Source organism: Zootoca vivipara, chromosome 5 (genome assembly GCF_963506605.1).
Source record: "Zootoca vivipara chromosome 5, rZooViv1.1, whole genome shotgun sequence".
NCBI classification, from domain to species: domain Eukaryota; kingdom Metazoa; phylum Chordata; class Lepidosauria; order Squamata; family Lacertidae; genus Zootoca; species Zootoca vivipara.
Window position 1 is genome coordinate 6,569,346 of NC_083280.1, and position 26,497 is coordinate 6,595,842.

At 42.4% G+C, this 26,497-nt stretch overlaps 1 protein-coding gene and 1 long non-coding RNA gene across 3 annotated transcripts; one reads left to right on the forward strand and one right to left on the reverse strand.

Annotated features, from left to right (window-relative positions):
• Positions 1–643: 643 nt before the first annotated feature.
• Positions 644–21,613, reverse strand: LOC118093865 (cytochrome P450 2J2-like). Of its 2 annotated transcripts, none has more exons than XM_060274310.1 (9): positions 21,343–21,613; positions 17,785–17,947; positions 11,260–11,409; positions 10,595–10,755; positions 10,018–10,194; positions 5,005–5,146; positions 4,235–4,422; positions 3,012–3,153; positions 644–1,945 (listed from the first exon to the last, which is right to left on the reverse strand). In XM_060274310.1, the coding sequence occupies exons 1-9, from the start codon at positions 21,508–21,510 to the stop codon at positions 1,758–1,760; spliced, it is 1,479 nt and encodes a 492-aa protein (XP_060130293.1). In that variant the 5' UTR covers positions 21,511–21,613; the 3' UTR covers positions 644–1,757. The 2 variants fall into 2 exon arrangements, with proteins under 2 accessions (XP_060130293.1, XP_060130294.1); XM_060274311.1 differs by lacking the exon at positions 21,343–21,613 and adding an exon at positions 19,756–20,140.
• LOC132592141 (uncharacterized) lies at positions 19,756–25,599 on the forward strand. Its single transcript, XR_009557557.1, has 4 exons — positions 19,756–19,791; positions 19,880–19,957; positions 20,742–21,195; positions 23,472–25,599. It is a non-coding gene; the product is annotated as an uncharacterized LOC132592141 (long non-coding RNA).
• The last annotated feature ends 898 nt before the right edge of the window (positions 25,600–26,497 follow it).

Genomic DNA, 26,497 nt, shown 5'->3' on the forward strand with positions numbered 1-26,497 from the left:
GAGAGAAGATAGCTTTGTTATTTTTAATCTTCCAAGTTTACTTTGGTTTATCTTCCAAGGTACTTTACTTTGTGCTGCTACCAGAAATCTCTCTCTTTTTAAACCCTGTAGCCTTCTCTTAATAAAGCTTTATTATATTTTTATAAAGAAGTTTGCTCTTTGAGCTATTGGACCTACCCAGCTTGGTTAGGTCCCAGAGACAGGTCAGTCTCTGCACATTGGGGTGTGGGGTGGGGAGTGGCAGTTTAAAACAAGGTTTGAATACAGCAAGAAGGGAGTTAGAGAGTCTATGTTGTGTTGGTGTTTTAGTGTACACCTGTATGTACTACCCATCTCTGCTGTTTCTCCTTGTTAAGACAGTTTTTAAAAATAAATAAATAACAATTGCTCAGGATCCCTCCATCCTTGCTTTAATCAAACCTCTGCTTGTTTCAAACCACAGCGGAGGAAAGAATAGCGGAAGTTGGAGGAATGGCTGCTCTAAAACTCTCCCTCTTCCATTTCTTAGCAGCCTCACGGGAGAGTGATAAAGGATGTGACGTTATCAAATATTCCACAGTGGCTCCACACAACGTATTTAACTCCTGATCCCATGTGCCCCCCCCCAAATGAACTTCCAGATTCATTGTAGTGATTTGGAAGAGATATTTTATTAAAAAGCAGATGGCTGTAAATGCACAGGACCTATAAACAGAACTTAACCTTCTCCAGCTGGGCAAGTCGACAGCCTTGCTCTTGGGATTCTACTCATCTGAAAGATACAATCACATATATCGGCATGGGGGTGTGCTGAAAGGGGGCTGTGTGTTATATAGGTGTTGAGGAATAAAAGGGGAAGGTGGGAAGGTAGTGAGGGTAAGAATGGGGATGCAAAGGAGTTGAAAAGAAATGAGGGAGTAGGAGGCATGGATAGGATGGAAGATGAAAGCAGGGCCATGAAAGAGCTTGAAGAATGACCTCTCCCCACATCAAATGGGGGGCGACTTTTGCGTGGCTGCACACAGCCCCCCGAATCCCAGTGTGGCTCCTAGTAGTTCGGACTGACTTCATCCTCCGCAGGCTGAATACCTGAGGTCTCCGCCTACCACAGTCAACCACCCAATCCTGCCTGGGGAGGCGTTGCCAGGGGATTGACCAGGTAAGGGGAGGGACCACCCTCCACACGCAACAGAAGGGGGGGCATGAAGCGGTGTCCCACATTCCCTTTGAGGCGGTGATACCAGGGTTCCCCGTTAAAGGGGTATTGAGGGGAGGCATTGGCCATACACCGAGAGGGTGTCATTGCTCTCCCCTCCAGCGGCGACAAACGGGGGGCTGGCTCTCTGCTTGTACATATGTTCTCCAGAGCCAGCCCAATCCCCACACTTTCTGCATAACCCTGAAGTCTCCCTGATCCCCGGCTGGGGACTGGGAAGGATAAACGCCCAATGCCTGAGCCAAGGTCTCCCTACATCTGAATCTTAATAAAGTTGTGGCCAATTTTAATCCCATAGCAAGTTGTCTTGAGTCATTATTCCACTTGGGGGGCGCCTGGGGTTTGGGGGACTCCGCCCGTCCATGCAATAGGAGGAGATGGGGTGATGGTGAAATGGGCGCAAAGCAGAGCTGCAGAAAAGAAGAGAGAAGCCTCAGAAATGGAGCTGGGAATGTGAAGAGAGACCTCAGAAGTTGCATGAGATGGGAAGGGGAAACTATGTGTCAGGAGTGACAAAGGGGATGGTAAGTGGTAGAGGAAGCAGAGGTACTTCCATATTTTATTATGCCTTGCAGCGGGGAATAGCACAGAGTTTATAAGGATGGGGATGTACTGTAGCCCCGAGTACAGCCTCTTTATTGAGTTCTTTCCCTCCTTCTGGCAGCTGGAAGCGAAATGCCCTCAGCAGGCTGGTTACAAAGATGAACATTTCCGTACTTGCCAGCAGCATACCCAAACACATGCGAGACCCTGAGGATGAGACAAGGGACAGGCAGCAGGTGAATAATAGCTTACTTTCCGGTGTTCATTACTTTGTAGCTATAAAACACTCTGCATAATATGACATAATAAGGGCAGGAAATTACAAGTGGAGGGAAAGGGCTCATGGTTTTGGTTATCTCTATACTAACACACTGGGACCCAGGTGGCGCTGTGGTTAAACCACTGAGCCTAGGGCTTGCTGATCAGAAGGTCGGCGGTTCGAATCCCTGTGACGGGGTGAGCTCCTGTTGCTTGGTCCCAGCTCCTGCCAACCTAGCAGTTCGAAAGCACGTCAAAATGCAAGTAGATAAATAGGAACCGCTACAGCGGGAAGGTAAACGGCGTTTCCATGCGCTGCTCTGGTTTGCCAGAAGCGGCTTTGTCATGCTGGCCACATGACCTGGAAGCTATACGCCGGCTCCCTCGGCCAATAATGCGAGATGAGCGCGCAACCCCAGAGTCGGTCACGACTGGACCTAATGGTCAGGGGTCCCTTTACTATACTAACACACTAACATACTAAACCACAGAGCCTAGGGCTTGCTGTTCAAATCCCTGAGACGGTGTGAGCTCCCGTTGCTCGGTCCCAGCTCCTGCCAACCTAGCAGTTCAAAAACACGTCAAAGTGCAAGTAGATAAATAGGGACCGCTCCGGCGGGAAGGTAAACGGCATTTCCGTGTGCTGCTCTGGTTCTCTAGAAGCGGCTTTGTCATGCTGGCCACATGACCTGGAAGCTGTACGCCGGCTCCCTCGGCCAATAACGCGAGATGAGCACCACAACCCCAGAGTCGGTCACGACTGGACCTGGTCAGGGGTCCCTTTACCTTTACCTATACTAACACACAAAACATGGAAAACGAACAAGACAATTTTGAACCATTAATACAGGATGGCAAATATGACCTAATAGCCACAACTGAAACATAGTGAAATCAGACTCATGACTGGTATGTAAAAGACTGCTCTGCCCCTCTTGCTACTGTTGCCATTTTCTGGAAGCAGACCAATAAGCATGCCTACAGATCACAACATAGCTTGGACTTTTGGATTTACCTGCACCAAACGCCAGATAGTCTTCTCTAGCCACATATTGTCCATCCTTGTCCAAGAAATGGTTTGGGTTGAACACTGCAGGTGTCTCCCATCTTGTGGGGTCAAGAAGAACAGAGCGGAAATCAGGAATAATATAAGTTCCCTGCAAAGAAGAAACAAATGATTCACACTCAGAGCAATACATTTCTGGATTGTTCATCACTGTTCTGCAACTAATCTTTGAAGATTCAAACTGAATTCAAACTGAGTAGGGTTTTTTTTGGGGGGGGGAATGCACATTTACCAAAGGCCAGGTCCATTCCCAATTCCCCCACCCCCATTAATAAGCTACTTGTACAGGCAGAAACACAGGATGACCTCCTTCTCCCTTGTTGTTTAGTCGTTTAGTCGTGTCCAACTCTCCGTGACCCCATGGACCATAGCACGCCAGGCACTCCTGTCTTGCACTGCCTCCCGCAGTTTGGTCAAACTCATGTTCGTAGCTTCGAGAACACTGTCCAACCATCTCATCCTCTGTCGTCCCCTTCTCCTTGTGCCCTCCATCTTTCCCAACATCAGGGTCTTTTCCAGGGAGTCTTCTCTTCTCATGAGGTGGCCAAAGTATTGGAGCCTCTGCTTCACGATCTCCCTATCCCTCCTTTAAAATGAACCCATGGACTGCAAGAAGATCAAACCTATCCATTCTGATGGAAATCAGCCCTGAGTGCTCACTGGAAGGACAGATCCTGAAGCTGAGGCTCCAATACTTTGGCCACCTCATGAGAAGAGAAGACTCCCTGGAAAAGACCCTGATGTTGGGAAAGATTGAGGGCACAAGGAGAAGGGGACGAGTAAGGACGAGATGGTTGGACAGTGTTCTCAAAGCTACCAACATGAATCTGACCAAACTGCAGGAGGCAGTGGAAGACAGGAGTGCCTGGCGTGCTCTGGTCCATGGGGTCATGAAGAGTCGGACACGACTAAACCACTAAACAACAAGAACATGACCTCTAGCCACTGCGTGTTCCTCCCTGCCTTGCATTCCCAATAGAACAGCGCTAGCCAGTGATGAAACATGTCTACAGACGGAGCTCCTGCTCTTGCATCCTTTTCCTGCCCTTCAAGTTTTTGACTACACAGGAAGTTCCTCTATGGCTTTATGCATCTCTCAATGTGTTACTCTAGGATTCTCTTTGCTCTTGAGATACAGGAGACAGGAGTGCAGTTGTATCACTCTTCTTTACCTTGGGAATGAGAAAACCACACAGCTTCACATCCTTTGTACATTTCCTGGCGATCCCGAAAAATAAGGCATATTTAAAGCGCTGTAATTCATGAATCACAGCATTGGTGTAGGGCAGTTTCTTCTTATCTTGATAGCAGATTGTGTGAGAGGAACCTAAAGCATCTTCTATTTCCTTGTGGATTTTATCTGAAGACAATGATGGAAACAGAAGGTTTATTTTGAATACTGCATTTTATTTCAGATGGACATTTATTTTCCCAAAGGGTCTGTGAACGAGCCTCAGTTTCTTATATTTATAGTCCATCTTTTCCTCCAAGGAGCTCAAGTCAACGTACATGGTTCTTCCCCACTCCAGATCCCAAGTGTGAAAAGGTTGAAAGCTGTTTCTTGTTACCAGAGCTGGCTGGATTTGCTGAAGGTCTGTGATCCAAGGCTGCCTGTTTTACACAATTTTTTTTAGTAAGTCCTCCACCCCTTAATTTTAACTCTTTCTGATGTTTTAAGTTCTTTGTTTTAGCATCTCATTAGATGTGAATGAAACCTTTACATAATTATGGTCCACTCTAGAGATCAAGAGAAGCCCAGGCTCCCATTGCTGCCAAGGAGTGTGGTGGAGTCTCCTTCTTTGGAGGTCTTTAAGCAGAGGCTTGACAGCCATATGTCAAGAATGCTTTGATGGTGTTTCCTGCTTGGCAGGGGGTTGGACTGGATGGCCCTTGCGGTCTCTTCCAACTCTATGATTCTATGATTCTATGCTCCATCTCTCACCTTGGATATCTGGATGACTTGCCAGGAAGAGAAGCGCCCATTTCAGAGAACAGGTGGTTGTGTCTGACCCTGCTACAAAGAGGTCAAAAATACACCAAGCCATGTTTTCTTCATCATAGGTGGACTCTGGGTCATTCCTGCTCTAATGTTGAAAATGAGGAAGGTGACAAGTCATTTACATGCATTAAAACCTGTCCTTCATCACTTACTTTATCGTCTTTCCTCCACTTGTTACCATACCACCAACATAAGCTTGTTGTGGGGCAGGGCACCCCATTACACAGCTTGCTGAAAAATGGGAAGATGCCACCACCACCACCACCCTGTTGCCACCGCTGCCCCTCTTACCTGAATAGCACAACAGTGCCCACAAAGATGCCGCTTCTTGCCATTCCACCACCCAAGACCTCAGCCTGCCTAATGGGCTGGCCGGCCCTGTGCTTCATAGTTGGTTGTGGCAAGAGATCTATGCACACCTTCCTGTGACCACAGTTGTAGCTGCTGGTGCTGGTAGGAGGAGAGGGATCCAATGGAATCTCAGGTGCTATTAAAATCTGTTTATGCTTAGGAGTAGCTGCAGTTCAAGTCCCCACATTACCAAGGGCTGAACAGGACCAGCCTCTATTCCCCACAGGAAAACAGGAATGGTATGGGGGTAAAGTTAATTTCTTTAAGGAACTAGAGGGGGAATTAATGGATTATGCGGAGGAAAATATGATTATAATGGGCGATCTGAATGGAGTCTTGAATCCGGAGTTGGATAAATCAGCAAACAAGGGGGAAAAGAAAGAAACAAATCTCCCAAATAATTTTTGTAGAATGGTTGAAAATTTAGATCTTGTAGATTCATGGAGGTATAAATATCCAATCCAGAAAGAATTCACATATTACTCCTCATTGCACCAAGTAGCAAGTAGGATTGACAGAATATGGGTCTCTAAAGATATAATAAGGGAAATTGGGAAAGTAGAGATACTTCACAAGACGCTAACAGACCACAACCCGGTAACGCTGTGTTTGGAAAGGAAAGAACAGGAAAAGAATAGAAGATGGAGAATGAATGTTTTTCTTTTAAATAATGAAAAAATTGTGCAGGGAGCGCATGAGCTGATGAAAGAGTATTTTGAGCTAAACTGTACCGGGGAAGTAGATCTGAAAACGGTTTGGGATGCGGAGAAAGCAGTGGTGAGGGGTTATTTCGTCCAACAAAATAAAATTGAAAGAAATTTGAAGGAAGAAAAGAAAATTAATGGAGGAAATAAAGAAGAAGGAGAAGATATTATATAAAACAAAGAAAAAAGAAATAGAGCAAGAATTAAAGATTTCAAGAACAGAATATGAAAACATAATAGAACAAGAATTGGAGAGACAAATACAATTCTGGAAATATAAGCATTTCGAGTGGGCCAATAGACCAGGGAGGCTACTTGCGTGGCAATTAAAGAAAAGGAAAACGGAAAGGCTAATAAATAGATTAAAAGTGGACGGGATGGTGATTGAAAAGCCCAAAGAAATTAGGGAAGTATTTGAGAAATTCTTTTCTAACCTCTATCGAAAAGAAGAAGAAAAAGAAAAAGAAATGGGAGAATATATAAGTAAAGCTAAATTATCTAAAATAGCAAAAGAAAAAGTGGACAAAATTAATGAAAAGATAACAGAAATAGAAATCAGGAAAGTAATACAAAAAATGAAAATTGGTAGGTCCCCGGGGCCTGATGGGATCCCGATAGAATATTATAAAAAAATAGATGACATACTAATAGTGCAATTGAGTAAAGTAATGAATGAAATTTTGAATAAAAGCACAATACCGGATTCTTGGAAAGAAGCAATTATAACTTTATTACCAAAACAAGATAGTGATTTGGATTCTCCAGTAAATTATAGACCTATATCCCTGCTAAATTGCGATTATAAAATATAGTCAGGAGTATTGGCCAATAGGATAAATTTAATATTAAACGAAATTATTCATGAAAATCAGGCAGGATTCGTTAAGGGAAGGCAAATTAAAGATACTATTAGAAATATAGTTAATATAATTGAACATTTAGAAAATGATAGAGGAAAGGAAGCGACAATTTTGACGATAGATGCGGAAAAGGCCTTCGACAAGGTGTCGTGGGCCTTTTTAAGAAAAATATTAGAAGAGTTAGGAATCGGGGGGAAATGAGAAGGGGATTTAGAGCAATTTATGAAGAACAGAAAGCGAGGATTGTGGTAAACGGAATTACATCTAAAGAGATTCGAATTAATAAAGGTACGAGACAAGGATGTCCGCTTTCCCCCTTGCTGTTTATTATAGTATTAGAAATTGTATTGAAGAATATAAGAGAGGAGAAAGGAATAGAAGGAATTAAAATAGGACACAGGAAATATAAGGTTAGAGCATTCGCGGACGACATAATCATCACCACTGGGAACCCACTGGAAAGTATCCCCAAGGCACTTGAAAAGATAAATGAATATGGAGAATTGGCAGGGTTCAAAATAAATTGTAAAAAAAGTGGCATTTTAACAAAAAATTTAGAGGAATTGGATCGAAAAAAATTACAAGAATTAACGGGAATTGAAATTAAGAAAAAAATAAAATATTTAGGAATCTATATGACGGCCAATAATATAAATTTATTTCAAGAGAATTATGAGAGAACGTGGAGAGAGATAAGGCAAAAAATGGATATGTGGTCCAAATTGAAGATCTCTTTGTTAGGTAGGATTTCGATAATTAAGATGAGTGTCTTGCCTAAGATGATGTTTCTGTTTCAGAATCTACCAATTCTGGGGGGCTCAAAATGTTTTGACAATTGGAAAAGGGATATCGGTAAATTTATCTGGGAAGGAAAAAAACCAAGGATTAAATATAAAGTGTTAATAGATAAAAGAGAGAGAGGAGGGTTAAGCTTACCAGACTTAAAATTATATCACGACGCAGCTGCACTATATTGGCTAAAAGATTGGGTTGAATTAAAAAAATTATGAAATATTAGATTTGGAAAGTTCCGGGTTGGGGTTTGGATGGCATTGGTATATGTTAAGAGACAAAATGAAAGTGTTTAACATCTTTTGGAATAATATCATATGAAAATCAATATATAAAGTGTGGGGAAAATATAAAGCAACATTGGAGCCGAAAACACCCTGGTGGATATCACCTAAAGAAATAATAACAGCAAAAAAAAAAAAAACAAATATGGAAGACAATTGGCCAATGTATAAAGATTTGTTAAAAGAGATAAATGGGACCCTGAGGTTAAGAGAATATAATGAAATTCGGAATTATTGTAATGTTTGGCTGCAATATTTTCAAATTAATGAAAGATTTAAAAAAGATAACACAATTGGATTTGAAAAAGAAATGTCTAAATTTGGGGAAATAATATTGGAGGGTAAAGATAAATATATAAAAAATGTATACGATTTGTTATTGGAATGGGAGACCAAAGAAGAATTAACAAAAAATGTTATGATCAAATGGGCGCAAGATTTGGGGAAAACGATAATGTATGAAAATTGGGAAAAATTATGGCAAAGAGATATCCAAATTATATCGAGATATGATTTAAAAGAAAATATATATAAGATGCAATTTAGGTGGTATCTGACCCCGGTGCGATTGGCTAAGATATATAAAGGAAGCAATAACATCTGCTGGAGGTGCAATGAAGAAGTTGGAACGTTTATGCACATTTGGTGGAGGTGCAAAAAAATAAGGACTTTTTGGGATGGAATTTATAAAGAGTTAAAAAAGATAGTTAGAATATCATTTAGGAAAGAACCGAAAATTTTTCTCCTAAGTATGTTAAACGAAGAAATCAAGGAAAAAGACAGATGTGTGTTACTATATGCAACAGTGGCCGCTAGAATCCTAATTGCGCAAAATTGGAAAAGTGAAAAAATTCCGATGATAGAAGATTGGCAAATGAAATTAATGGGGTATAAAAATTTAGCTATAAAATATGGAATTTCCAAATGAATAGGGAAAGAGAAAGTAGGGAAAAATTGGGAGTCCTTTGAGATATATTTAAAAAACAAGGTAGAGAAAGCGAATCTTGTGGCAGATTTATGAAGGGTGAAGAAATTAAAGAAAAAGAGGAATTAGAAATAAGCATGCATTAATCAAGAATGAAATAACTCAATATACAGGAAAGACTGGAAGCCAGAAAGGGGGGGAGGGGGGTAGAGGGTAGAAGATCTATTGGGTATGAAAGAATGAATGTAAGAATTTGTTATGATTTTTTTTTCTTTTCTTAATGACTTAATTTAGGATTATGTTTAGGTTTTTTATGTTCATTATGAATTAATGTATGATTATGTTTACGACGATTTTTACTTTTATTTTTTGTGTAAATGTGTAATTTTGTGTGAATTTTTTTCGTTTTTTCCTTGTTTGTTTTTTGTTTTCTTTGTGTATTTGTTTTTGATGTGATTGTGTTTTTAAAGTGCAATTCAATAAAGTTTAATTTTATATATAAAAAAGGAAAACAGGAATGGCAAATGTCCCACCCTACATGGCAGTTGTGAGGGTGAAGAATATGAAACCTCAGTCTGGGCACAATCCAAGTGGATAGTGGCAGATGTCTTATTACACGCCATACACCGGGGTGGGGGTGGGGGTGGGGGTGGGGGTGGGATTCAAACCCCTGACACCATTGCGCTGCCTCCACATGCGGAGGATCCCTCCGCCGTTCGTATGGTGCACATGTGCCATACGTAGTGGTGCCGCACATGTGCCGTACGTAGCGGCGCTGCACATGCTCCGCTGGGCAGTTTGCCCCGCCCCTCGACACCCTGCACTGGGTGCTGGAGAGCCTTCCTTCGCCCCTGGATCTGCCCCCAGGAGTGGTAGCAACTAAAAAACTGTGAAAGAGAATTGGGGAAAGCTCAATTTGGTTTCCTGCTGAGATTCAGAAAAACATGTTGGTGTCCTGGCAACAGATTAATATTCACATGTAATAAGGAATATAATGACTCCTGGGATGAGCAGTATTCAGTTGCAAAACAGATACTTACTTTCTCCATCTGAAGCAGATAGAAATCTATGAAATCCTGTGGCTCATGCAGAGCCAGATTCTCCTTATGCTTCTCTATCTCCTCCTTTTCAAATGAAAGCATCACCTCCAGGCAGGACAAAGCATTCTTGTGGGGCCCTGGGAGATGTTTCATAAGCCATGGGAACATTTCATACAGCTGAAGGAAAGATAGAGAAAATTTGGTCACATGGTTTGTGTTTTGGATTAGCACTTAAAAAAACCTGATCTGGATTATTCTTCAGGGATAGTTATTGGTTTGAGTCTCATTGAGAAAAAGGAAGGTGTCTGCAACTTCTCCTGAATCTCACAATGACTTGATTCTGGGAATTAGAATAATAGAATCTTAGAGTTGGAAGGATACCAAGGGCCATCTAGTTCAACCCCTTGCAATGCAGGAATCTCAGCTAAAGCACCATTGACAGATGGCCATCCAACCTCTGCTTAAAAATGTACAAGGAAAATCCACAACCTTTCAAATGATTCCAGAATGCTGTTTGGGGGATTTAAGGCCCTTGGGAGACCTGTCTGGCTCAGTAGGAATGAAAATGACAACTCACAAAATGAAAAAAGCTACATAGATATCTTAGGAGAAAATTCATGGCTTCTATCATCTTCTGGAACCTTTCATCTTCAAGATCAAACCGATGCCCAAAAGCCAGAGCACATATCACGTTGGAGACTGAATTAGTGATTGGCATGGAGGGGTCAAATGGTTGTCCTGCAAAATAAAGTTATACTAATGTGAGTTCAGCTGCTCCTGTTCATATGGAGAATGGGATTTCATGGTGGCCAAGAGAAACTTCTGAGATCTCCAGCAATTTGTTTATTAACATCAATTAATCAATCAATCAATCAATCAATCAATTAATTGGTTGCTTGCTTGCTTGGTTTATATACCACCCTTCAACACAAGATTCTAGGGTGTTTCACAGAGTAAAAATACAAGCTAAAAACCCAAGTAAATAGTTAAAAGAAAAATAACAAAACAACCACCCCCCATTCCATAAGCACATTTAAAAGGCCGTTCAGCCAAACACATGTTTGAAGAGGAATATTTTTTCTTGGCACCTGAAGATATATAATGATAGTATTCGATTTAATGCTCATTAGGAATCAATCAAAACCTATCACATTTATTTCCAAAATGTACAGAGGTTATACACAAATATTTCTTCAAACTGGAACATATGCCAACCCAGCACCATTGCCCCTCATCACATACCCTTTGAATGTGCAAAGACTTCCACGAGCTGACGGGCCTCCTCTTCTATTTGGTGCTCCATGCCTTTCTTCCCCAGCCCCAGCTTCCGCATGGTAACTATTCCAAACCGTCTCTGTTGCCTCCAGGTGTGACCATTTGATAATATAATACCTATGGAAAATCAGTGAGAAATTATTGCTCTCAGAAATTAATGTTAAAAATTAAGTTCAGAAATTAATGTTAAAAATTAAGTTCAGAAATTAATGTTAAAAATTAAGTTCAGAAATTAATGTTAAAAATTAAGTTCAGAAATTAATGTTAAAAATTAAGTTCAGAAATTAATGTTAAAAATTAAGTTCCTAGCCCAGAACTGAAGTTCATGCCCTTGCATGTAAGATCTGCTTAGTCTCTGTAATGCAAATAATTACTAGTTGATGCTGACTCCGTCTCAATTTAATGCATGAGTATCTCTACAATACTCAAAGTGCAAGTAGATAAATAGGTACCACTACAGCGGGAAGGTAAACAGCGTTTCCATGCGCTGCTCTGGTTCGCCAGAAGCGGCTTAGTCATGCTGGCCACATGACCTGGAAGCTGTACGCCGGCTCCCTTGGCCAATAATGCGAGATGAGCGCGTCATCCACGGTCAGGGGACCCTTTACCTTTTTATCAATATTGGCCAGCATTGCTTACTTTACATAATTCCCATCAGAACATCACTTTCCATTGTCTTTCATCATTTAGAATTTCATCATTGGTTCAACCCAAAGATTTAGCTGTCTCAATTTGTGTGCTAATCTGATTGCTTCAGAAGTTCCTCTACTTTGCAGTATCAGCAAAAAGTGAGATCTCTGGGCGTCTCTATCAATTTTGACTCTTGTGGGGAAAACTGGTACCTAATATGCTGGTAATTTCTGCAACAAAGACTGAACTTGCAAGTATCACATGAGCTTTCTCACAACTTTAAACCCCGGCAACACTCCCCCCCCCCAGTTTTAAAGGATATAATTTAACTGATGTGTAATGTTGACAAGTTTCCATCTTTCCCTGGAAGGGAAAAAAATCACTTCTCATTTGGGAGACAAATGGATGCCAGATGTTGTAGAAGGATAAAGGACTTCTCTTGCCCCTAGTCACCCTGACCTGACAGGTTAGTTTCTTGGCTATAGACCACACCTGAGCATACCATGAGTCTATTGACAGCCCTGTTGCACAGCACCTTTCTAAGCAAACATTTACCAGCAAATATGTCAGCATCTCCCAATGAGATAAATTTGATTTGATTCACCTATTATTCCTAGCATGGCTAACAAAGGAGTTGGATGTGATAATCAAACAGAAACCTGATTGTCTCAGAAGTTCCTGCAATGTGTCAGCAAAAAGTGAGGTCTCTGGAAAGCAGTTCAAAATTTGACTTTTGTAGGGAAAACTGGTAACTGATACACTGGCAATTGTGGGCCCAGCCAGAGTGCCGCCCACTTCTGGGTCAATGTCTACATGTTGTTGTTGTTTAGTCGTTTAGTCGTGTCCGACTCTTCGTGACCCCATGGACCATAGCACGCCAGGCACTCCTGTCTTGCACTGCCTCCCGCAGTTTGGTCAAACTCATGTTCGTAGCTTCGAGAACACTGTCCAACCATCTTGTCCTCTGTCGTCCCCTTCTCCTAGTGCCCTCAATCTTTCCCAACATCAGGGTCTTTTCCAAAGATTCTTCTCTTCTCATGAGGTGGCCAAAGTATTGGAGCCTGAGCTTCACGATCTGTCCTTCCAGGGAGCACTCAGGGCTGATTTCCTTAAGAATGGATAGGTTTGATCTTCTTGCAGTCCATGGGACTCTCAAGAGTCTCCTCCAGCACCATAATTCAAAAGCATCAATTCTTCGGCGATCAGCCTTCTTTATGGTCCAGCTCTCACTTCCATACATCACTACTGGGAAAACCATAGCTTTAACTATACGGACCTTTGTCGGCAAGGTGATGTCTCTGCTTTTTAAGATGCTGTCTAGGTTTGTCATTGCTTTTCTCCCAAGAAGCAGGCGTCTTTTAATTTCGTGACTGCTGTCACCATCTGCAGTGATCAAGGAGCCCAAGAAAGTAAAATCTCTCACTGCCTCCATTTCTTCCCCTTCTATTTGCCAGGAGGTGATGGGACCAGTGGCCATGATCTTGGTTTTTTTGATGTTGAGCTTCAGACCATATTTTGCGCTCTCCTCTTTCACCCTCATTAAAAGGTTCTTTAATTCCTCCTCGCTTTCTGCCATCAAGGTTGTGTCATCTGCATATCTGAGGTTGTTGATATTTCTTCCGGCAATCTTAATTCCGGCTTGGGATTCATCTAGTCCAGCCTTTCGCATGATGAATTCTGCATATAAGTTAAATAAGCAGGGAGACAATATACAACCTTGTCGTACTCCTTTCCCAATTTTGAACCACTCAGTTGTTCCATATCCAGTTCTAACTGTAGCTTCTTGTCCCACATAGAGATTTCTCAGGAGACAGATGAGGTGATCAGGCACTCCCATTTCTTTAAGAACTTGCCATAGTTTGCTGTGGTCGACACAGTCAAAGGCTTTTGCATAGTCAATGAAGCAGAAGTAGACGTTTTTCTGGAACTCTCTAGCTTTCTCCATAATCCAGCGCATGTTTGCTATTTGGTCTCTGGTTCCTCTGCCCTTTCGAAAACCAGCTTGCACTTCTGGGAGTTCTCGGTCCACATACTGCCTAAGCCTGCCTTGTAGAATTTTAAGCATAACCTTGCTAGCGTGTGAAATGAGCGCAATTGTGCGGTAGTTGGAGCATTCTTTGGCACTGCCCTTCTTTGGAATTGGGATGTAGACTGATCTTCTCCAATCCTCTGGCCATTGCTGAGTTTTCCAAACTTGCTGGCATATTGGGTGTAGCACCTTAACAGCATCATCTTTTAAAATTTTAAATAGTTCAGCTGGAATATCATCACTTCCACTGGCCTTGTTATTAGCAGTGCTTTCTAAGGCCCATTTGACTTCACTCTCCAAGATGTCTGGCTCAAGGTCAGCAACCACACTACCTGGGGTGTACGAGACCTCCATATCTTTCTGGTATAATTCCTCTGTGTATTCTTGCCACCTCTTCTTGATGTCTGCTGCTTCTGTTAGGTCCTTACCACTTTTGTCCTTGATTATGGTAATCCTTGTACGAAATGTTCCTTTCATATCTCCAATTTTCTTGAACAGATCTCTGGTTTTCCCCATTCTATTGTTTTCCTCTATTTCTTTGCATTGCTCATTTAAGAAGACCCTCTTGTCTCTCCTTGCTGTTTTTTGGAAATCTGCATTCAGTTTCCTGTATCTTTCCCTATCTCCCTTGCATTTTGCTTGTCTCCTCTCCTCCGCTATTTGTAAGGCCTCATTGGACAGCCATTTTGCTTTCTTGCATTTCCTTTTCCTTGGGATGGTTTTCATTGCTGCCTCCTGTATAATGTTACGAGCCTCCATCCATAGTTCTTCAGGCACTCTGTCCACCAAATCTAAATCCTTAAACCTGTTCCTCACTTCCACTGTGTATTCATAAGGGATTTGATTCAGATTGTATCTTACTGGCCCAGTGGTTTTTCCTACTTTCTTCAGTTTAAGCTGGAATTTTGCTATAAGAAGCGGATGATCTGAGTTACAGTCAGCTCCAGGTCTTGTTTTTGCTGACTGTATAGAGCTTCTCCATCTTTGGCTGCAGAGAATATAATCAATCTGATTTCGATGCTGCCCATTTGGTGATATCCATGTGTAGAGTCGTCTCTTGTGTTGTTGGAAGAGAGTGTTTGTGATGACCAGCTTGTTCTCTTGACAGAACTCTATTAGCCTTTGCCCTGCTTCATTTTGAACTCCCAGGCCAAACTTGCCAGTTGTTCCTTTTATCTCTTGATTCCCTACTTTAGCATTCCAATCCCCTGTAATGAGAAGAACATCCTTCTTTGGTGTCATTTCTAGAAGGTGTTGTAGGTCTTCATAGAATTGGTCAATTTCACTTTCTTCAGCACCGGTAGTTGGTGCATAAACTTGGATTACTGTGATGTTAAAAGGTCTGCCTTGGATTCGTATCGAAATCATTCTGTCATTTTTGAGATTGCATCCCATTACAGCTTTTGCCACTCTTTTGTTGACTATGAGGGCCACTCCATTTCTACTACTGGATTCTTGCCCACAGTAGTAGATATGATAGTCATCCGAACTGAATTCGCCCATTCCCTTCCATTTTAGTTCACTGATGCCCAGGATGTCGATATTTATTCTTGTCATCTCATTTTTTACCACATCCAGCTTACCTCCATTCATGGTTCTTACATTCCAGGTTCCTATGCAATATTTTTCTTTACAGCATCGGACTTTCCTTTCGCTTCCAGGCATATCCGCAACTGAGCGTCCTTTCGGCTTTGGCCCAGCCGCTTCATCAGCTCTGAATCTACTTGTACTTGTCCTCCGCTCTTCCTCAGTAGCATGTTGGACGCCTTCCGACCTGAGGGGCTCATCTTCCAGCGTCATAACTTTTATATGCCTGTTGTCTTTGTCCATGGAGTTTTCTTGGCAGGGTTACTGGAGTGGCTTGCCAGTTCCTTCTCCAGGTGGATCACGTTTAGTCAAAACTCTCCACTATGACCTGTCCATCTTGGGTGGCCCTGCATGGCATAGCTCATAGCTTCTCTGAGTTATTCAAGCCCCTTCGCCACGACAAGGCATTGATCCATGAAGGGGAATGTCTACATGTAATATATGATTAATAACTCAGACAAACAATGATCTGGGTTAAAAATGCCCACAACATTTTTGATTACAGATGTAAGTGGAATGACTGCTGCCTCTCCAAGACGTTGATCATCCTAAGGCCACTGCTGGAAACCGTATGGCTCATCTGCCCCATGCTTGGCTTCAGGACAGAGACATCCACCAAAACCACTTTAACAGGGTACCCTGAAAACAGTGCAGGATCACTACTGGGTGATGCACCCCACACTTGAAGACCAGGATTCCACCCAATACCTTAACTGTTGCTATGGGGAAGGCAAAGCCTTTACACCAGCCAATTTGTCTACAGGGAAACTCCTTCCCAGCCCCTAATATGCCATTTGTAACCATTTGCAACAGTAGTAAGGTCAGGAGATATACGGGAAGCAAAATAAGGTTAAACCGTGAATGAAGGGACTAGAACATTGTTAAAGCAGCAACATGAAAAGCAGAAAACATTTTAAAACCCAAAAATGACCTGGAAAATACGGAAGGTTAATGACAGGGGGGGGTAGAGTTTTGCTCCTTCTCTGACTGCGTTGAGGCAGGATGGCGCTGTCGGCTTTTCTGCCACGCTGGCTGTGAGGCCACAGCCAATGCCATTTCAGCCAGCGAGGTGCACCCCCCCCCAAAAAAGGCCACCAGCTGGCCAATTTGAAGTGCAGCAGCTGGTGGAAACTTGACCCAGCTGCTCAGGAGGCCAGTGAGAATTCCCCCAACAGCCGCCCAGCCATGTGCACTCCATCCTCACTGCCCAGGGATGGCAACTGTGTGAGAGAGGCCACAACAGCCTCCCACCCGCAGGAAGAGCTAAGCAACAAATTTCTGCAACGAACACTGAACTTGAAGGTATCACTTGAGCTTTCATAGAATGGTAAACACCAGCAGTAAACTTCAGTCAAAAACCCATTTCAGCTAAGTTTTCCACACTGTTTTTAAGGATATAATTTCACTGGTGTGTGATGTCAACAAGTTATTTTTCATCAGTTTGATATAGGCATCAAAGCCTTGGGTAGAAAGAGTTAGGAATTCAAGTTCTTCATCCAGCCAATGCCTCTAGCAAGTGCTCTCTGGAAGTAGCAATTGTAGTGCCCTGTGGTTAGAGTCAGCTGCAGGCAGACTTTGTAGCCTGTTGATTGTAATGCATTTACTGGCCTGGCCCTCAGTGCTGATAGATAGATAGATAGATAGATAGATAGATAGATAGATAGATAGATGATACTTTATTGTCATTGTACATAGTACAATGAAATTGAATGCCATCCCATAAAATCAAAAACACAATTACAGCCACACACACACACAGACACACACACCCATCCATAGCTGCCAAGTTATCCCTTTTTAAAAGGGATTTTCCCTTATGCTGAAAAGGCTTCCTCGCGAGAAAAGGGAAAACTTGGCAGCTATGCACCCATCACAACTCCCCAAGTTGATCTTGGGGAGGGCCAGGCCAGTAAATGCATTACAATGGCAACAGGCAACAAACTTCTGCCTGCAGCTGACTCTAACCACAGCGCACTACAATTGCTACTTCCAGAGAGCACTTGCTAGAGGCATTGGGTTGTATCCAACAATGATAGAGTAGACCCACTGAAATTAATAAACCTACAATGGTCATGCCAATTCATTTCAGTGGGTCTACTTTGAATAGAACTAGTATTGTATACAACCCATTTCCTGTTGCGTGCAACATTAATAGAGAAGCTCTGTTGTTCTTCTTTTCCAGACAGCCCTTCAAATGTTTTCCCTGGGGAAAATACCAGTGGAAATTCTCACATTTCACTACTTACCCTTTCCTTTTGCCATAGTCCTAATGAAATGAGTCTCTGGTCGCTCGTCAAATTCTTCAGAGTGGTCAATGAGCGCTTCTTTCATTGCTCGGAATCCAGACAGCACTACAAAGGGCATATGTCCTGCCCATAAGGTGTAAATGTTTCCATATTGTTTTGCCATCTACCATTTGGATCAAAACAAAAGAAGGAGAAGATTGTTATATTCAAAGAAAGAAGATACTAATTTGAACTTAAAACGTGAGCTTCATCCTTTCTCCATGGGCGTAGCCAGGATTTTTGTTAGGGGAGGCAGAACCTATGTATTTTTATTGATTTTTATTGATTTAGGGGGGCCGTATGAGCTGTTTGATAGTGGAACAGACTCCATCGGGAGGCTGTGGACTCTACTTCCTTGGAGGTTTTTAAGCAGAGGTTGGATGGCCATCTGTCATGGATGATCTAGTTGAGATTTCTGCATTGCAGGAGGTTGAAATAGATGACCCTTGGGATCCCGTCCAACTCTACAGTTCTTTGATTCTATGATCTGCCTCTCTCTGATGGATCTGGACTGATAACTTGGAGCTAAATGGTACCTTTGGGGATACCAGAACTGAGCCCAGGGACCACTTATTGCACAGAAAGAAAGTCAAGACTGCCCTCCTGACCATTGCATTTGAATACACTACTTCATTCCTTAATGTATGCACATTTAGATTTGACCCTTAACTTCAGATAATGCTGAGGTTTCTGACCCACAGTGGGTCACAGCAGGAACATTACCACCATACAAATATATGGTAAGAAATTAAGATAAGATCCCCCAAATGTATGTTTGGGTTAGAAATTATTAGCAAGTTCAGATGTTTTAAAAGATAACACATTCATATCTGATGATGTAGTAATTTTGTATTTTTGGAAGAGTTTCCTCTAGAAAAAATGACTTATAAACATATTAAAATAAACAATAAATTACAGTATGGATTGATAAAGAGTGAATTCTTCTGGAGGAGGCAATGGAAAAGTGCCTGTTCTGTTTGTCTCTTGTCTACACATGAGCTGTAGCTCCCCTTGGCTTTCCTAAAAGGAGTTTGTGAGCTTCTGCTTCACTGCCAAGAGAATTTGGTGCCCATTAATCAGTCAGAAAGGGAGTGCTACACAGTACACAGTGTTCTTGTTAAAGACCGGCAAGGCTGAACCTGGCTGAACATGGTTAAAGACCGGCAAGGCTGAACCTATACCAGTTGAACTCAGCAGAGTAGCGCAGGCACAGCGGAAACTTCTTGGTTTGCAAGATGAAGGCAAGTTGCAGGAACACAGCTTTATTTACAAGAACAAAACAACAAACAGTTCAGCTGTCCAGTTCTTGAAATTTCTCTAACTACTCTTGTCTCTCAGTATAGCTGGGTTGGGACTATAATCCTGGAGAATTCTCAAAATATCTCATTAGCTCTCTCCCATTGTGCTCTCATCTTGCTCACTGTTTCTGGACAATCACATACTCCAACAGTCCACTCTTTCTCACTACTCATTCAACATCTAGAAATTTCCACAGCCCGACAAAGAGGGATCCGGCTCCCACCGCAGGGGATCTTGGAGTACTTTCATTTTAATTAATCACCACCAAAGTCTCCATGCCTCCATTGTCCATGACCCCAAATTCCTTTCATCTTTATGATTTCATTTTGGCCAAAGTCCACTTAAGTTGTATCTCTTCTCTGTTGTTTTTAAGGAGGGTAGAGATAGTATCCTCTCCAATTTCCCAGAATGATCCATTCCAGCATTAGAGCTCTCCCCTCATCTTTTTAAACTACATGCAGCTAACTGTTCTTTTAATCACACGTTTTATTTCATACAGCAATCCAATCTCATTTTGTATCTTTAAAATCTTCCGTCTGGAGAGAGTTGCCAAATCATTAAATAAGAAACCAGACACTCCCCTCTCCACTATCCACCGCCCACACCGAATAAAATCTTTCCTCGGTTCCATACCTCAGATCAATGCAGCTGGGAAATTTCACAGTTCTGGTGAGAACATCTTTTTTTTGGAGCGCACCCGACTTTAAAGCTAATTAAAAATGCAATTAACATGAGAACATCTGCTTCTTTTCATCAGGTGGAGTGCTTTTATACTCAGCACCTCCCTGCTCCCTGCATTCCATGCTGGAATGAGAGCCAAGTACCAAGACAGATTGTAAGTGAAGCCCATTCCTCCCTTCCCTGGGAGGAATGTCCAAGAATGATTTATCCTCATCATTCTTGTTTTTCTCCACCTTCGATCCCACAGTGTGATGGGGGCTGCCTCCATCAAGGCAGATAGGAACCGGAAATGAGCATGAAACCATTATAAGCAATATAAAGCCATGAACAACTTGGGAGGTGGTTATGTGAAAGATCCCCAGTAAGACCTGTAAGTTCTTTTAGTTCATCCTTGGAAATTCTGCTTGTGGAAAAAGCCAAGAGAATAAGTGTGCCTGAAGTCAAAATTGAGGGAGGACTTGCAACATCCATGGAGCAGTTTGGGTTGATGCACCAGCAGTGAAGCAATCAATGGCTGAAGTGGTTTCTGCAAATGAACCACTGGCAGATACCGAGATTCAATATAGCAGACCAGTGCGGATGGGATGGGCTAGAGGGTCCTGCAGAAAGTTAATTACATGCACCTGTGTACTACCTGTGTAACACAGGGGAAGTGCCTAGAGTGAACTAATTCATATTGACAAATTCACAGAATTAATTCTAAAACCTTTGAATTGTTTATTTTATCCTACTTTTTATTTATTACTTTTGTTTGTCTCTTTTTCTTGCTCATATTACGTCTGAAAGTAGTTTGTAAAAATTCTGGGTGACCTGAGCATGAATAATGGAACCTTGGGTGATTTTAATTAAATTCAGTTTTAATTCTAATTCAATAATTCATAAATGTAGGGGTTTCATTGCATTTAATTCTGTGCTTTTAATTCTGTGCTTGATTGCAGCTACTGCATTTACCTTTTTAACCTATGCTATGGTTAAACTGCTCACTGGAAGGACAGACCTGAAGCCGAGGCTCCAATACTTTGGCCACCTCATGAGAAGAGAAGACTCCCTGGAAAAGACCCTGATGTTGGGAAAGATGGAGGGCACAAGGAGAAGGGGACGACAGAGGACGAGATGGTTGGACAGTGTTCTCAAAGCTATGAACATGAGTTTGACCAAACTGCGGGAGGCAGTGGAAGACAGGAGTGCCTGGCGTGCTCTGGTCCATGGGGTCACGAGGAGTCGGACATGACTAAACAACAACAATGGTTTAACATTAAAGATAATAGAATCATAGAATTCTATAGTTAGAAGGAATCCCAAGGACTTTCTAGTTCAAGCCCCTCGATGCAGGAATCTCAACTGAACATCCATGGCCGATGGCCATCCACCTTCTTCTTAAAAACCCTGAAGGTAGGAGACTCCATCACCTTCCTAGGGAGCCCTTTCCACTGTCTAAGAGCTCGTATCATTGGAAAATTCTAAACCATCGTAATGGCTGGGGGAAACAAACAGAACAACTATTAACATTACATTAAATTATTGCTAAGAAGTACGTACCTTGCTGAAAGTATCTTCACGAAACTTTACCCCAGTCCTCCACATGCCTCCAATGAGAGGAAGCCGGAGAGGTCCTGGAGGATAGTGCCTATTTGACCAGAGCTGTTTCAGGAAGACCAGAATCAGAAGAGCCACAAGGAGAGCAATATAAAATGCCCATATCACCATCCTTCTCTTTCTCCTTAATTCTTCCTAGGATGTCTGATGAGGTTCACTGCTCTTTCTCTAAGGGCCTCTTCCTTTCTGCAGGGACCTCAGCGCTTCTCTTTGACTGGAGAACATTTATAACTGATTGGTTGGGAAGCAGTTAGCTTGCTTGGTTTTGTGGGGGAGGGCTAGGGTGAAAAGTCATGCTGGTTTTGCTTGTGCAAGACTTTGGGTTTGTTCATTCTGGAGTACAATGGGAACTTGAAGTTGTCTGTGCTGAAATCCACTGCCCTTGGCCCTTGTGATATCTTTCCTGATCTGTGGTGTACACCCAAGCTGAATATCCAATACTGTGGTTTAAAAATAACTCCCTAGCATTCTCAACATGGGACACCGTCTTATGCCAAATCAGACCATTGGTCCATCTGGGTTAGTGAGGTAGAGGGACACTGATATGACTGATTAAGAGTACCCCTAGCTGACACAGTTCCAGAGAGTTCCAGCTGTAAAAATAATAAAGGTGTAATAAAGGAGTTCCAGGTGTAAAAATAACAAACAAAACCTTTTTCAAATGCAGAAGGAAAGTCACCCCCCCCAAAAAAATCAGTAATCATAGTCACAATCAGAATTATATTGTTTCTTCACTTGAACTTCATGAAAGGGCACAAGTCACACACGTATGTTATAGATACAAGTCCCTATGCCAGGGATCAATGAGGGTTTTATTGGCATAGCTAGATAGGTCAGTCAGGCAATTATGAGTACAGGTTAGACTTATAGAGGTAACGAGAGGTTACACTTATGGTTACATACACCTAAGGTTACGCTTAGGTTACCTCCACCCACGTGAGGTGGAGCCTAAAGGTGACCTACCTCTAGCACCAACACTGGTAAGCTTTTATCACTTGTATTGCTGCTTTTATCGTTTGTATAGATTTCATTTGACAATATTCTTATTATACTGTTCACTTGCTTCATTTTAAACATTTTGATGGCAAGTTGCCTTGTGATGGCTTGCAAACCTTCCTTCAAAAACTCTACTTCATCAAGCTTGTGGATCAGATGATAAGAAGTCAAAGAGCTGGGTGCAGTCAGCATACTAAAGCCACCACTTCCTAGATACTCTAGATGCCTATGTCCAATGGCTTCAGGTAGATATGAATTAGCATGGCGGATAGCCCTGTTCCTTCTTGAACAGTCCTATATCACCACCACCAAAGCCTCTTTCAAACACAGAATAAAAGCTCTTCTGAGTCTGCACTTCCTGAAACAGCTATGGTCAAATAGGAAGTACCCTCCAGGAGCTCTTCAGCTTCCTCTCATTGGAGGCATGCGGCAGACAGGGTTGAAGGTTCATGAAGATACTTTAATTAAGGTACTTATTTCTCAGTCTAATGTCAACAATTGTTTTATCTATTTTCCACAACCATTATTATGTTTAAGCTTAAACCAGGCACCCCCAAACTTCGGCCCTCCAGATGTTTTGGACTACAATTCCCCTCATCCCTGACCACTGGTCCTGTTAGCTAGGGATCATGGGAGTTGTAGGCCAAAACACCTGGAGGGCCGCAGTTTGGGGATGCCTGGCTTAAACAGTAGCATGGGTTAAAATGGTAAATCAACAAAATCAACTCTGATGTAACCCATAGATATATAAATGTGGTTGAAGAAGTACTTTTTTGTCTGGTGCCAAGAAATACATAATAAAGGCACTAACCAAACCACCCTGTGGAGAGCATTTCACATTCTCGTGTTGCCTCCTCCCCAAGGAATCTGGAAGGTGGCACTTCCACGGATTACTTGTGGAGGAGGCACGCTAAGAAGGGCCTCAGAGGATGATCTCAGAGTTTAGATATGTGCATATGGAGACGGGCTGTCCTTGAGACATTGCAGTTCTCAGCTGTTCTGGAGCTTGTGTTGTGTTTGCAACATTTATATTGCAACATGGCATTGAATGCTGTACACCTCTTCCCTCCCAACAGATTTATGGGCACCAAGTTCCCTTGGCAGTGAAGATGAAGATCATAATCTCTTCCCAGGACAAGGGAGGGGAGCTTCCAGTTCACCTACAGCAGGGGTGGCCAACTCCCAAGAGACTGTGATCTACTTTCAGAATTATAATCTGGCAGTGATCTACCCCCATTTTTGGGGTTTGGCTCAAAGTTGTTGAGCTTTTTTAGGGAGAAGGAAAGGGGGGGTGACCAGATTTGGTAACCTTTTGGGGGGAGCACTGCCAAAATACTTTTCTTACAGGGGACAACAGAAACTTTTAGAGAGTTTCTTCAGAGAGAGTTGCATAAAAGCACTCACAAAACTGTACGCCGCACAAAACCTATCAAGATTTCTTAAAAAATACATGCCTTCATCCATTGTTAGTGTGACACCTGCATCACCATTTTGGTAACCAACTGTTCGATATCAGGCGAGTACTGTGTCAGGGCCAGCTTCAGGGAATCCTTAAGGTGCTCATCTGTCATGTTTGAACGATGCATACCCTTTGTCATTTTAAAATATGAAAATGCAGATTCACACAAATAAGTAAAACCAATACATGAGTGTAAAATTTCACTGCATCTTCTCAAATTTGGAAATTTCTGTCTGGGCACAAACTTCCAAAATGATGATTCTTCTGCACGGGCCCTCAGAAAAATGTCATTTTTCAGAGTTAATATCTCATTTTCAAAGATATTTTCCACAACGAGTAATTTGTACTGATAGTAACAGCAATTTTTTAAATGTCCAAATCAGATTTGAATGGAAATGGCATGTACTCTACAATTAATTCAATTTTTTGGAAGTCACCAAATCTTTTTTTCTAACTCCAGAATAACAGAACCAATTTCAGCCACATACTTCTCTGTTTGAAAAACAAAGTCAGGATTTTTCCCCAGATGGTCCTGCATAGGAAAGTGATCAAAAATTTTGATTGTAAGGTCAGCCATCATTAGCTTAAATTTTGTTTTGTAGGATGAAACTATTTTAATCATGTTGCCAATGCATTTACCTTTACCTTGTAGCTCAAGGTTCATATCACTAAGTTTACCTGTGAAACCAGGAAGGAAAGCCAGATCAAACAACCACTTGTCATCTTTTTAAGGGGGGGGGAACCCTAAAGTTGTTGACTTTTTAAGGAAAGGTTCCCCAGAGTTGTTGACCTTTTTTTAGGGAGCTGACACCATGCTTACACATTATCTCTGCTTGGGAAAAGAAAACCTCAATATTTAAGCTACATAGAAGATCTACCCTTTGAGTAGTGATTTAAAAAAGAAAGAAACAGAAGACACAACTTATACACGCAGTTTATTCTATCTCATTTTCTGAACTACTGCTATCATTTCCATTTTCTCTTCCTCTTCCTTTTTGTCATTTTTCTCATGGACTTCTAAAAAACTGCTTTGGAGGAAAATGGGGGAAAAAACATTTTTCCAGTCCCCCCCCCCCCAGGCCCTCATATACGATAGGCCCTGTTATAAGAGTTGCATTTTATAGTACTCACTTTATAGTACTCACTTTAGCGTTTTAAGCCCTAAATAACTTAGGGCTCACATAGCTGAAAGACCTCACAGGTGCAGAACCTCACAGGTGTTAGGATCAGCAGAGGGGAAGCTCTTGGGAGTTTCACAGCCCTCAGAATTTGGGGGGGGGATGTAGCCCAGATTGTATTCTCTGTGGAATCCCCTAAATTGTGGAATTCCCTCCTCACAGGTATGTGTTTGGCTTCTTCACTATTCAGCTTTTTTCAGGGCCCACTCTATTCCTTTGATTGCTAACTGTTTTAAATTTTGAATTTTGAATTGTAACCCAATCTGGGACATGTTGGTAAAGGGTGTGTAATTAATGATGATGAGTACAACAACAACAACAATGTGAAATAGTAGAAAATGCTTCAGGTATGTGCATACATTTTTGTCACTAATATTAGTAATCAAGAGGAAAGGAGAGCAAAATTTTCAAGTTCAGAAGTCATCGTGATTTCTAGCACTTATTACAGCCCTGATACCTATGGCTGTTGTTTGGTGGTGGTGGGGAGCTGGGAGGTAGTTTATTCCCATGAAAGCAAATGTGCTGACGTGTGGGGCTGGTATATACCAGGTTTCCCTGCCCCTTTGAGCTACTGGGAGAGCCAGCTAGGAGCACCCATCTCTCTTCCTCCCCAAAGCTGGGAGCCAGCTAGGGACACCCATTCACCCCCTCTCTCTCCCCCACCCCTCAGCTGGGAGGCAGCTAGGGGTACCCATCCACCTCTCTCTCTCTCTCTCCCACCCCCCAGCTGGGAGCCAGCTAGGAGCTTCTCTCTCTCTCTCTCTCTCTCTCTCTGGCTCCCAGTGGCTCAAAGAGACAGGGACAGGGGGAAATCCCTCTGTGAGTCGTGGCTCCCGCTTTCCTCCAGCTACTCACTCAGGCCCTGTTATGTCCTGAGGAAAGCGGAGCCATCCCACGCACACACACAAACTCACACACACCCCTCTCTCTCTGCCAGCATGAGGGAGGAGGAGGAGCCGGGGAGCTCTAGGCAGGCAAGAGGGATGGGGAGCAATCCAGCCATTCTGTGCAACGCACTAACACAGTCACACACATACTGGTAAGCTCTGTATCGGAAAGAGGGAAGGAGCTCTCCCTGCAATTGCCCTTGCTTATTGAGCTTTTTTGTGGGGAAGAGACAAGCGTTCTTGAGGGTTTTTTTTAAGGGGGATAGCTCTTTATTTTCTTTTAGGCTGGTGATCACTAAGGAACCCACAATCTACCCAGGATCTACCAGAAACGTCCTGGGGATCTACCGGTAGATCACGATCTACCTGTTGGCCATGCCTGACCTACAGCAAGAGAAAACAAAAGGCAAACAGTCCTTGGCAAAAAAATCATTCTTTGTTAGTCTATATTTTCTTTTACCTGTTTGTTTCTTTAATGCATTTATAAGCCCTTTTCTCCCAGAGAAAACTCTTCAAGGAATGCCCTCCAGTCCAGACTACAATGCCCATCTGCCTCAACCATCATGGCCAATGGTCAG

Coding starts and splice junctions, on each gene's coding strand:
- LOC118093865 (XM_060274310.1), bottom strand. CDS start 21,510: ATGGTGATATGGGCATTTTATATTGCTCTCCTTGTGGCTCTTCTGATT. Junction 11,410..17,784: donor GACTATGGCAAAAGGAAAGG/GTAAGTAGTGAA, acceptor GATTTTCCATAG/GTATTATATTATCAAATGGT. Junction 10,756..11,259: donor AGTCTTTGCACATTCAAAGG/GTATGTGATGAG, acceptor TTTATTTTGCAG/GACAACCATTTGACCCCTCC.